The sequence below is a fragment of the Parus major genome, chromosome 11 (assembly GCF_001522545.3).
Source record: "Parus major isolate Abel chromosome 11, Parus_major1.1, whole genome shotgun sequence".
In the NCBI taxonomy this organism is placed as follows: Eukaryota; Metazoa; Chordata; class Aves; order Passeriformes; family Paridae; genus Parus; species Parus major.
Genome location: NC_031780.1, coordinates 1,454,246 through 1,465,631, shown reverse-complemented (window position 1 = coordinate 1,465,631; position 11,386 = coordinate 1,454,246). Strand labels below are relative to the sequence as shown.

Below are 11,386 nucleotides of genomic sequence, written 5' to 3'. Positions count from 1 at the left end.
CCGCCCGCCGGCACCGCACCCTCCGCTCCCGCTGCTGCCACGAGCTGTCCGGGCTCAGCACGGGCTGCCCGCAGCCCCCCGGGTTCCGCTTTTTGCCCTCGGAGAGGAAAAAACGTCGACTAAAATAAATAAAGAAGGAAAGAAAGACAAGCAGATGTGTTTCATGTTTATTTCGTCCGGAAGTGAAATAAAATTAAATAACGAAGTGGGAGCTCATTTTTGCCGAGTGTTTGTTGTTGAGGTCAGGGCTGAGAGCTGCTGCATGGAGTGGGGAGCTCGGGAGTGCTCCCCCGGGAGATGATGTGTAGCCCTGGAGCTGGGTGCTGTGGCCCTGGCACTGGGGAATCATCCTGTGCTCCTGGAGCTGCTGGATCCACAGTCCACGCTCCCAGAGCTCGGTGCTCACCGCAGAGCCAGATGCAGATCCACAGTCCCATGGAATTGGGAGCCCAGCTGTGGGGTCACATCTGGAGCTGGGCTGTGCTCAGTCCCGAATCCGGGTGGGAAGGTGCCAGGCGCAGCTGGTGGCACGGGCAGTGTGGCTGGTGACACCTGGCAGTGCTGGTAACCTCCAGTCTCTAACAGGAACCATCGGCCCATGAAATTCTCCACATTCCTTGGCTTCCCGGTGCTTGTTTTCCTAACACGGTTAATAAACTGGCATCCAGCTGGCACACTGCCGGACTGCTCCCCACTCTCTTCTGGGCTCCCTCCAGAATTCCAGAGCCTCTTCTCCCCACCCCAGCTATCCAGGCACCCCCACCCACACTGTAACTCCCAAACCAGGCCTGATGGCTCCCAAATGTGAGTATCCATGGGCTTGGCAGGCACAGCCCCTCCTGGGAGCATCCTTATCACAGGGACTCAGCTGCATCCACCCTCATCGCTGGACTCCTGTAAATTAAACACTCGTCATCACAAAGATGTGAAGTTCAGCATTACCACCGTGTCCATGAGATGTGGATATGGGAATTACCCCTGCCAACACCCCGCTTTCCCCCCGGCCAGCAGGGATCCAGGAAAGGCACCAGCCTCTCGCTCCCAAGGCAGCCTGGAGCGCAGCAGCCAGGCAGGGAATGGAGGCTGTGGAAGCAAATGGGCACCGGGAATGGCACCCCAGAGCCCTGCCCTGCGCGGCTGGATCCGGCCCCGCCGCACTTCGCCGGCCTCGCTCAGGTTTTACGAGGGATGCGGGAGATCCGCGAGGCTCCGTAAAGTGCAGCGGGCACGGGCTGAGTGCCGGCCCCGGCAGTGATGGGTCAGAGGCCTCTCCCCGCTCCGGGCACCGCCAGCAGCACAGGGCCGGGAATGGGGCTGGGAACTGAGGGGAGGGGGATGCTGCAGGTGCCTCCACAGCCCCTCGTTCCCATGGACGGACCCTGGAGGGTCTCCATGCCACCATGGAGCTGTCGGTGGAAGCCAGTCAGGGCTTGGCACTGGGAAGAGCAGATGAGGGGGTGACCACCAGTCCCATTCCAGATGGAAATTCCCTGCTTGTGCCCCACTAGCCCCAGCTGGAGTGGGCAACTTCCATCCCTGCCCATGGCGCATCAGCCGGTTCCTGACGCAGCAATCCCGGAGTCTCCCCTTCCCCGGAGCTGTCCCGGCCCCCCCGGACCCCCACGTGCAGCACCGCTCCGGGGGACGCGGCCCCTTTAAGAGCCCAGTGGCGCCAAACCAGCCTCACGTGACCTCTTCCCGCCCCCCGGCGGGCGGGGTCTCGGCGCGCGGGCTCCCGCCAGGAGAGAAGCGCGGGACCGGCCCCACGTGTTCCTGGGACGGGGATCGGGACCGGGACCGGGACCGGGACCGGAATTGGGATCGGAACCGGGATCGGGTCCACGGCCATGGCCCAGCTCCGCCTCACCGACTTCTTCGGCCAGACAAAAGCGACCACCGGAGCTCCGGCCAAGCGCAGCGGCGGCCTCCGGCTCAAGGCCGCCCTCGCCGGTCCCCCGGTGCACCGGGAGGAGGAGGATGGTGTCCCGGCGGGGCTCAGCGCCCGCTCGCTGCCGCTGCCCGGCTCGCCGCGCACCCCGGCCCGCGGGGGCTCCCCGGCCGTGCGGGGCCTGGCGGGCAGGAAGCGGAGCCGCCGGGACATGGAAGCGGAGTCGCCGGCCGGGGCCCGGCTCGGGGAGCCGAGCGGGAAGTCGGCGCGGAAGAAGCTGGAGCTGCCCCGGGATGCGGAGCCGGGGTCTCTGGGAGCGGTAGGGAGATGGTGGGGTCGGGGATGCGCCGCTTCCTCGGGGATGCGGCCCTGAAATGGGATGGGGGAAGAGAAGGACTTGGCGGAGTGAACGGGGGAGTGTGGGACCATAAAACAACAGCCCCGCAAGTGTTCGACCCTTTTTCCCAGTGCAGGACCCCCAGGACTTGTCCCATCTTCTCCTGATGCATAAACCCCCCCTCACCCGGACTTACCCCTGCCCCAAGTGCACGACCCCCAGAAATCGCCCCAGAATCGCTCTGTCCCCGAGCCCGCCCCCTGCCCCTATTGCAGATCCCTCTATGGCTGCCCTTCCCCCTGCAAGAGTTTGTGCCCACAGGGGAAGGGATCCGGGCGGGTGGGTTCCCGGGACATTTCCTAACTCTTCTCTCTCTTGCAGGACACCAGCTCCTCGCCTCTGGCCACTCCTCGACCCCCGACACCCCTGTCACGGGAGCCGGCCGTGTCCCCCCCGGCCACCACCACCAGCAGCGGCTCCCCCGGCCGTGGGCGGGACGCGGGGACAGAGCCCGGCCCGGCAGCCCCGGGCCCAGCCAGGCGCCTGCAGAGGGTACGGGCTGCTCCCGGCTCTCAGCTCCCGCCGGGGGTGGGTTTGGTGCTGCGTGTCCCGCTCTGACCCTCTGTCCCCTCCCTGCCCAGGAGGACGTGGCCGAGCTGCAGGGCCGCCTGCAGAGGATGAAGGAGCTGGGCCAGGTCCCCTCTGTCCCCAGCAGGACCAGCAGTGAGCTGCGGAGCCGCCTGCAGCGGGTGCGGCAGCTGGAGCTGCGGGTGCGGCAGAGGAGAGCGGGGAGCGGAGCCGGGGACAGCGGGGCGGCAGCTCCTGAGGGACACACCGGGTGAGGAGCAGCTGCAGGAGGGATTTGAGGGGCGTCCCAGGGGCTGCCACAGCCCTGAAGTGGTTTTGTGGGGGTCTGAGGGATGTGGGGGCTCTGAGCATTGTGACACCAATGTCCCCCAGGTGACGTGACCCCAGTACTTACTCAGAGAAGGGGTTTGGGATGGGGGTGGGAGCTGGGCGCTGTCAGCAGCAGAACCTTGACCCCTGTCCTGCCCTTCCCAGCGAGAAGCCCCCAGCGTACCAGCGGTTCCACACCCTGGCCCAGGACCTGCCCCCAGGGCTGACGCTGCCCTACAAGTTCAGGGTGCTGGCAGAGATGTTCCGCAGCGTGGACACCATCGCCGGGATGCTCTTCAACCGCGCCGAGACCATCACCTTCGCCAAGGTCAAGCAGGGCGTGCAGGACATGATGCGCAGGTGGGCGGCCCCTTCTGGGGTCCCAGCAACCCCTTTTGGGGTTCCCAGATGAAGCTCTTGGGGTTGGTGACTCTGGGGGTCCCCAACCTCTCTGGTGCTGTCACAGGCAGTTCGAAGAGCAGCACCTGGGGCAGATCAAGGCCGTGTATCCTGGCTCGTACCGGCTGCGCCAGGAGAAGAACGTCCCCACCTTCGGCAGCGGCGGGAAGAAGTCTGAGTATCAGCTCACACTGGAGCCGCTGCTGGGGGAAGGTATGGACAGTTTTGGGGTGCCTGAGAGCTGGGTTGCTCAGTCCTGGCTGGTCCCTGAATCCACAGGGATGCTCTTTGCTTGGTCCATTAAATGGAGGCCCTGAGCGTGTTGGAAGTGGGAAGCAGGTTTGGGACAAGAGGGAGAATGTCCAGGCAGTGACTGGCAGCAACTCAGCTCCACGGCAGGGCTCTGATCCCGTCCCGAGGCTCCTGTGGTTTGTGCCCCTCTGGGGTGCTGTGGGTGACGTTCCTGTCCCTCCCTGCAGAGGAGAAGGTGGATGGGCGCCCACATCTGTCGGCGTCACGGCTGCTGGAGCGCCGGAGGGAATTCCACCGCAACCTGGTGAACATCGTCAGGGAGCACCACAAGGTGAGGGGCCCCTGGCAGCCCCTGCTCTGGGGTTCTGGTGCCATCCAGGCTGAAGGACACGGGGGTTCCTCTTGGAGATGGGCTCTGAATTCGCTCCCTGTGTCACCGAGCTGCTGGGAGCGCAGGGCAGTGGCTGCCTCTCTGTTCCTGGTGCCATGACACGGCTCTCGCCCCTCTCCAGGCATTCCTGGCTGCCCTCAGCCCTCCCATGGTGGTGCCAGAGGAGAAGCTGACCCGGTGGCACCCCCGCTTCAACGTGGATGAGGTGCCGGCCATCAGCCCCGCGGAGCTGCCGCGGCCGCCGCAGGAGGACAGGCTGAGCACGGCCCAGGAGGTGCTGAGCACGGCCCAGGGGATGCTGAGCCCCAAGGTGAGGCAGGAGGGGCTGGCTCTGTCTGCCACCTCTGGGAAGGCGTGAGTGGCTTCTCACTGCCAGAGATGGGATATTGGGAAGGAATTCCTCCCTGGGAAGGTGGGCAGGCCCTAGCACAGGTTGCCCAGAGAAGCTGTGGCTGTCCCTGGATCCTGGAAATGTCCAAGGCCAGCTTGGCTTGGAGCAACCTGGCCTAGTGGAAGGTGTCCTTGCCCACGGCAAATAAGAACTTTCAGGTCCCTTCCCACCCAGTCCATTCCATGATTGTCTGAAGCAGCCCAGGCTGCTGTGCAGGCAGGATGGATCTGGATCACTGGGCTGGGATCACTGGGCTGCTGGGTGATGGCGGGGGCGGCAGAGGGGAAACTTCTCCTTCCTCCAGCCTGAACTGTAACCCAACTCCTCCTCCCTCTTCCACATGAGCAGATGGAAAAAGCTCTTGCCAACCTGGCCCTAAGAACGGCCGGAGCCGGTGCGGGGGAACCGACGCTTTCCAAAAGCCCGGCTCCTGCCAGCACCTCCAGCGCGCTCAAAGGGGTGTCCCAGGGGCTGCTGGACCGGGTGAGTCACCCTGTCCTGGCCCAGACCCGGAGCTGGGGGCGCTGCCTGTGCCCAGCCCATCCCCTGGGGGCCGGGGGCACTGTCTGTGCTCACACCGTGTCCCGCAGATCCGGGCCAAGGAGGCGCGGCGGCTGCAGGCGCTGCTGACGCGGGACGTGCGGCAGGAGGAGCGGGCGGCGCGGCTGGCGCGGCTGCCGGCCATGGCGCGCGTCCTGCGCGGCGTCTTCGTGGCCGAGAAGAAGCCGGCGCTCAGCATGGAGCTGCTCTGTGCCCGCCTGGCCGACAGCTGCCCCGAGCTGGTGGCGCCCGGTAGGAATCCCAAGGGGGAATGTCGGCGGGAGGAGGGGGCCGTGGGGAGGCGAGCTCTGACCTCTGCTCCTCGGCGCAGGTGAGATGGAGAAACACGTGCGGCTCTTGGCCGAGCTGCTGCCCGACTGGGTGGGCGTCCACGCCCTCAGGACGGACACCTACGTCAAGCTGGACAAAGAGAAGGACCTGGGCCTCGTCACCGAGAGGCTCAACAAGGCGGCCAAGGAGGCCGGAGCCCTCTGAGCCCCTCGAGGATTGAGGATTTCTCTGTGCAATCTCCTCGAAATGTAGCAAATGCCGGCGGTGCTCTGGGTTCTGGGGTGGGCTGGAGGGAGGCTCATCCTCAGGGATGCCTTAATTTAATTAATTCCTGTGGTGGGATCCTTGAGGAGTGTAGGTCCCCGTGTCCTCGAGCAATCCTGCGTCCTGGGGTGATGATGAAAACCTGAGGAACCTTTTCCTCTTCTTTCCTGTGCTCTCCTGAAGGTTCAATGCATGAGGGGTCTCCTGAAGGTTCCATTTCAGAGGTTTCTTCCATTAACTGGGCCCTGGTGGGGTGAAGGCAGAACAGGGCAGGCTGAGAGGGTGACAGAGGGGAAGGAGTGAGAGAAAAAGTCACAAATTGATGTTTTTGGAGCTTCGGGCCTCGTTCTGTTTTTAAGGGAGGGAAAATGCATCTTCCAGTCCTCGCTGGAAACAACTACAGGACTTGTCAAAACAAATTTGTATTAAATGTTTTAAATATAGTTGACTCGTGTTAACCCAGTGCTCTTCCTCGCTGCCTGTCTCATGGTTCTCCATGGCAATTGGCGCCGGGAAGGGCTGGCTCCTCATCCAGCTCCTGGAGAAAGACTCACTGGAAAAAGTGAGCGTGGGTTTGCAGGGAGCTGAATGCAGCTTTTGTAAATGGGGCTGGGGGAGCAGCTCCTGCGGGGACAGGGGCAGGCAGGGCTGACAGGAGGGGTCAGGGGGTTTTTTTTCCCAGGGGAAATCCCAGGCCACTCGGCTGAAGTGGCTTGGGAAGAGGCGTGGAGAGGGTGAGGATGGCTGCAGAGGTGCCGGGCTGGCACCATGCCTGGGTCGGGGCAGCGTGGGCGCAGGGGAGGGCTGGGAGCTGCCAGGGCCACGTCACACTCGGCTCACGCTGCTCCCCAAGCCAGCCTGGGGCTGGGGACACCAAGGACCTGCAGGGAAAGGTGACTTAGCCTCCCTTAGCCTTTCATCCCACTCTTCAGTGCTGGAGTCTGGCAGCATCTGAGATCCCACAGCACTTCCCGAGGGAGCAAGAGGCCTTCCCCCTCCTCTTCCTCCAGGCCCGTGCTTGCCCGTGCAGCCCAGCACTGCTGGCAGGAGTGTGCCCAGTTTCCAGGGAGGAGGAGAAGGGATTGAACCCAGTGCAGGGGCTGGCTGTGAGGCTGGGGGCTCCTGGGGCAGGCTGGGGGCTCAGCCGTGCTCAGGAACCTCGCTGTGCTGGAAAGGAGCTGGATTTCAGCAGCTGGAGTCGAGGAGCAGGATTGGAAAGGAGCTGGAATCAGCAGCCTGGCAGCCACACTCACATCCCAGGAGAGCTCCCAGCGAGCTCCCGTTCTGCTCCTCGGGATAAAACCTTTCTCCCACCTGGAAGCGCTGCCCAGCCTCGCCTCTCCAAGCAAATGACATCAGGGGCTGCTGGCAGCCCAGCCAGGGCCAAGGCAGCGTCCCCACGTTCCCTGATGTCACCTGCTGGCACTGGCGGGGCTGACGCTGCTTCCCCAGCACGCAGCTGCTTTCCATGGCTCCTAGGGGTGGAATTTCCCTTCTCCCCCACAGCAGGGACCCTCTCCTGGTGCCAAGGCTGTGAGGTGCAGCCTCCCCTGGCTCCAGGGAATTGTGTTCCTCGGAGCAAACTGAGCAGCACTGAAGTGAGGATGAAAATAGCTGCAATAGTCCTTCCAAGTGGAGCTGGGTGGGAGGCGGCCCCAGGTGCTGGATGGGGATGGGGAGCTGAGCTGACCAAGCCCCTCCAGCCAGAGGTTGGTGCAAAGTAAAGAAAAGGTGCCTGAATGCTCCCTGGAAAACAATTCCAAGCATTTGGGGGATAAGGGAGAGCTCACACCACAGCCCTGCTCCACTGACCACCCAGAGCTGCAGGGAGACACTCCCAAGAGTCATTAACAGCTTCAGCCACTGCAAGAACAGCTCCGAGACTGTTTAGGAAACATAAAAAGACATCAATATTTATTTTACCCGTGAGTCCAGTCCCTGCTGGGCCAGTCCCTGATGTTTTCAGACTTTGGGAAGTTTTGGCACACAGGGATTTAGCTGTGACCAAACTGAACCGTGCCGGAGGAAGCATCTCCAGAGCCTCATCATCCATCACACACCTGAGATCACTGCAACACCTTTCCTGTGGCCTCCCCTGACACCCAACTCCCACCAAGAGCAGGCTCTGAACTGGCACAGCACCCCAGCACAGGGACAGAGCAGCACAGGGAGTGGGATGTGTGCAGGAGACGGGGAATTGGTGCTGAACAAAAGGTGTCTGTGGTCTCCAGGGAAGGAAAACACTGACTGAGCTCATCCCACAGCAGCACCATCCTGGTTTAAGGACACACCAGGCACTTCATTCTCCTCAACAAACCCTGGTGTAAGAGCAACTTGTTCTGGTGTGACAGCACGGAGCATCCAGACCATTCCCTGAGGCCAAATACAGCAGGATTTATCCCTTACAGAAATAATTCCTTTTTGCCTGTTTCCTGTGTTTCTTTGGGAATTTCTCAGCAGGTTCCTGGGAGGCTGACAGGCCCAGCTCAGGGAATGCTGGTGCCCTGTCAGAGCTCTCCTGCCTCAGCAGCAATGTTGTCACTTTGGTCTCCTAATAACCACAGATTCAGTGAAGCTGCATCTTGGTCTCCACACCCCCAATCAATCAGCCTGTTCCTTCTTCCCCATAGGATGAACTCCAAAAGGGATCATTACACTCAACATGGTGCTTGGGAAATCTAGGATTGAAGAGCATCTGGCCATGCCCAAAACCTGTATTTAACCCCCTCACCCACCCCCTTGTGACATCCAGAGTCACTAAATAAAGCCCCAGATTTGTTCCCAGTGCTCCCTTCTCCCTCTGCTCCTCCTCAGTCATACTGCAACAGGGAGTAGAAAGGGATGGAATTGAGCTTTTCCAGCCCTTTCAGGGATTTTAACTCTATGATCACCAGGCACTCCAGGATTTCAGCCTTCAGCCTCTTCAGCAGCTCGCAGGCAGCACACATGGTACCTGTGGAGGGGAGCACAAACATCCTCACTCCAGGGCCTGCTTCCAGCCCCACAGCCACCCCTGCTGCTGCCAACAGGTTGTGGATGCCAGAGAGGTGTGGATACCCCTGGAAATGTCCAAAGCCAGGATGGATGGGGCTCAGAGCAACCTGGGCTAGTGGGAGGTGTCCCTGGCCATGGCAGGGGGTGGGATTTGTCCAACCCAGCCATTCCATGACTCCAGGAACGCGGGTGTACGTGGTTCACACGCGCTTCCCTCACCTCCAGTTGCCAGCAAATCATCCACAATCACCACTTTCTGTCCTGGCTCCACAGCATCGCTCTGGATTTCCAGTTCAGCCTGCAGGGAGGAAAGAGCAGCTCTGTTTTAGTCTGGCCTTGGAGAGAAACCTCTCACGAGCTGCTGGTTCATGCTGGAACACAGACAAGTCCTCAGCGACATCAGCCTAAACACTCAGCACCTAAAATTCCAAAAACCCCACAAATTCCAGCTACAGGGGAGCGCCACAGAAACACAGAGCAGGGAGGGGATTGCTGGGCCAACCCTCTGGCACGCCAAGATCCTGAACTTTCATCGAGTGAGTTATGGTGGAATCTTATCCCAGAGCAGTTCTCCGGTGAGGAAAATCTCCTGTCACACACTGGGGAGCTCTGCCTAGAGCCAGATCCAAACTGGCACCTGTTTGGATGTGTCACATGAGCTTGGTTGGCCCAAACAATCCTCATGGCTTAGGCCTGGCTTTGGGAGTTCTGCTGCTGTTAGTTCCTAGTGGGAGTAGCACAGATCGAGGCCGGGTCCTCGAGCAGCCGCGGGGTTACGGGATGGTGGGAAGCCATGCGGGAAGGCTCTGACTTACAGCACTTACTGCCAGAGTGGGGAACACTCTCCGTGGTCATGCCCCTGAATTCAAGCCAAAGAAAGCCATTTAGCACCAAGTCTGAGCACCAACCCCCTCAGAAGAATCACGGCACAGCACCAAACATCACCCATGGGCACAGACAGAGCGACCGTGGCTCGGCTCAGCGCCACTGCCGGGGCTTGTCCCGTGCCAGATTACCCAGTCTGGGACCCCCTCCCCACGGTTCTAGCAGCCCTGGCCCCCCCAGCCTGAGCCCCTGCTCCTCCCAGGCCTCACCTTGCCATATTCCAGGCTGTAGGAGATGGACTCAGTGGCACCGGGGAGTTTCCCCTTTTTCCGCACGGGCACGAAGCCGATCCCCAACCTCTGTGCCAGGGGGGGCCCGATGAGGAACCCACGGGAGTCCAGGCCTGGGGGGCAGAGCAGGAATCAGGGAATCATTCACGTTGGAAAAGGCCTCCAAGACCATCAGGTCCAACCCCTGAGCCATGTCCCCAAGTGCCACATCCACATGTTTTTTGGAATGGTGACTCCCCTACTGCCCTGGGCAGCCTGTTCTGATACCTGATCAACCTCTCAGTGAATTAATTTTCCCTCATATCCAAGCTAAACCCCTACCAGGTGCAACTTGAAGCCTTTTCCTCTTGTCCCACCACTCAGATCGGAGCCATTTCACTGGGGCAAGGTCTTGGCACTACCCCCCCCGTTTTATCCTCCCATTTGGGGGGCCCAAAAAGCAATTTGCTCTTCAAGTCACTTCTGAGGGTTGAAAACACAGCCCACACTCCTGTTCTCACTCAGCTGTGCTGCTGCTGGGCCCCAAGAGCCCATTTCCCTCCCCTCTGACCCTTTTCCTTCGAGATAAACCCAGCAGGGCCGTGGTATCAGTGCAGCCACACAAGCAGGAGCTCTGTACCTCTGGGCAGACTCCAGTTATCACAGAACACCTGGGCCAGGTTTGATCTGTGCTCCCTGGAGCCTGGCCAGCCCGAGCACTGCCTTCCTCAGCGCCTTGCCAGGTGAGCTGAGAGGTGTTCTGGCCACCAAGGCCACTTGTGCTGGCCTGGAAAGGCTCCCTGAGGAAAATGAGCTGGGCCAGGGTGTGCTGTGCCCTGGGGACAGAGCCTGCAGCACAGCAGGATCCGTGTGCTCCCTGTTTTTAACAATGAATTATGTAATGGCACTGAAGTGTCACAGGGCACTGCCACAGCCCGAACCAGTACTTCAGGAAATCGCAGGGGAAGTGAAGGCTATAAACTGTCCTGGTGTTACCACATGACAGAGGCCAATGTTCAAATGTGATTTTCGTGTCCAAGGGCTACAACATTCCCGAAGGGTCACCCCACACTTCCCACCCGGGGACACGCTGCTCTGCCCTGGCCTCGGGGATGTTCAACCAACACTCACCCACAATGAAGTCGATTTTAGGGAAAGACGCCCTCACATGATCCTCCAGAAGATCAATCAAAGTCCTGAACGCCACGGGATCCTTCAGCAAGGGGCTGATATCGCTGCAATGAGGGAGGGTGGGGAGTGAGGGTCCTGCTGAGCTCCTGAGCGCATGGAAGGCTCCAGCCTGGAGCAGGGATGGGCAGCGGGGACAGGAGCAGCGAGTCCCCGGCCCCATTCCCATCCCCGTCCTGGTTCCAACCCCAGTTCTGGCTCCAGGCTCGGTCCTGGTTCCCTTCCGGATCCCATGCCTGGCCCTGCTCCCGGTCCATCCCTGCCCCCGTCCCCATCACCGCTCCCGTCCTCATCCTCGCCCCCATCCAGGGCCATCCCGGTGCCCATCCCGGCCGCACCGGAACAGCACGCCGGGCTCCGGGAAGTCGGGGAAGGGCCGGACGCGGTCGCGGACCCTCCGCAGCCGCTCCTGGCTCATGGCGGCCCCGGCTGCGCAGCTCCGGCTCCGCCGGGCGGGACG

The 11,386-nt window shown here is 61.4% G+C and overlaps 2 protein-coding genes across 2 annotated transcripts; one reads left to right on the top strand and one right to left on the bottom strand.

Annotated features, from left to right (window-relative positions):
* The first annotated feature begins 1,847 nt into the window (after nt 1–1,847).
* On the top strand, nt 1,848–6,112 carry CDT1 (chromatin licensing and DNA replication factor 1). The gene is made up of 10 exons (XM_015639919.2): nt 1,848–2,207; nt 2,607–2,777; nt 2,867–3,063; nt 3,288–3,482; nt 3,589–3,734; nt 4,001–4,104; nt 4,286–4,474; nt 4,904–5,038; nt 5,146–5,347; nt 5,427–6,112. Exons 1-10 carry the CDS (start codon nt 1,848–1,850, stop codon nt 5,588–5,590), a joined length of 1,863 nt encoding a protein of 620 aa, XP_015495405.1. The 3' UTR covers nt 5,591–6,112.
* Nucleotides 6,113–7,536: 1,424 nt separating this feature from the next.
* On the bottom strand, nt 7,537–11,380 carry APRT (adenine phosphoribosyltransferase). Its single transcript, XM_015639922.1, has 5 exons — nt 11,265–11,380; nt 10,870–10,973; nt 9,739–9,872; nt 8,864–8,942; nt 7,537–8,603 (listed from the first exon to the last, which is right to left on the bottom strand). Exons 1-5 carry the CDS (start codon nt 11,342–11,344, stop codon nt 8,461–8,463), a joined length of 540 nt encoding a protein of 179 aa, XP_015495408.1. The 5' UTR covers nt 11,345–11,380; the 3' UTR covers nt 7,537–8,460.
* Between the last annotated feature and the right edge of the window lie 6 nt (nt 11,381–11,386).

What these genes read in the sequence shown, in the direction of transcription:
- CDT1 (XM_015639919.2), top strand. Translation starts at nt 1,848, where the DNA reads ATGGCCCAGCTCCGCCTCACCGACTTCTTCGGCCAGACAAAAGCGACC. An exon ending in TCGTCAGGGAGCACCACAAG is followed by an intron (nt 4,105 to 4,285) that starts GTGAGGGGCCCC and finishes GCCCCTCTCCAG; the next exon opens with GCATTCCTGGCTGCCCTCAG. An exon ending in AGGGGATGCTGAGCCCCAAG is followed by an intron (nt 4,475 to 4,903) that starts GTGAGGCAGGAG and finishes CCACATGAGCAG; the next exon opens with ATGGAAAAAGCTCTTGCCAA.
- APRT (XM_015639922.1), bottom strand. Translation starts at nt 11,344, where the DNA reads ATGAGCCAGGAGCGGCTGCGGAGGGTCCGCGACCGCGTCCGGCCCTTC. An exon ending in ACAGCCTGGAATATGGCAAG is followed by an intron (nt 8,943 to 9,738) that starts GTGAGGCCTGGG and finishes TCCTCCCTGCAG; the next exon opens with GCTGAACTGGAAATCCAGAG. An exon ending in TGATTTGCTGGCAACTGGAG is followed by an intron (nt 8,604 to 8,863) that starts GTGAGGGAAGCG and finishes TCCCCTCCACAG; the next exon opens with GTACCATGTGTGCTGCCTGC.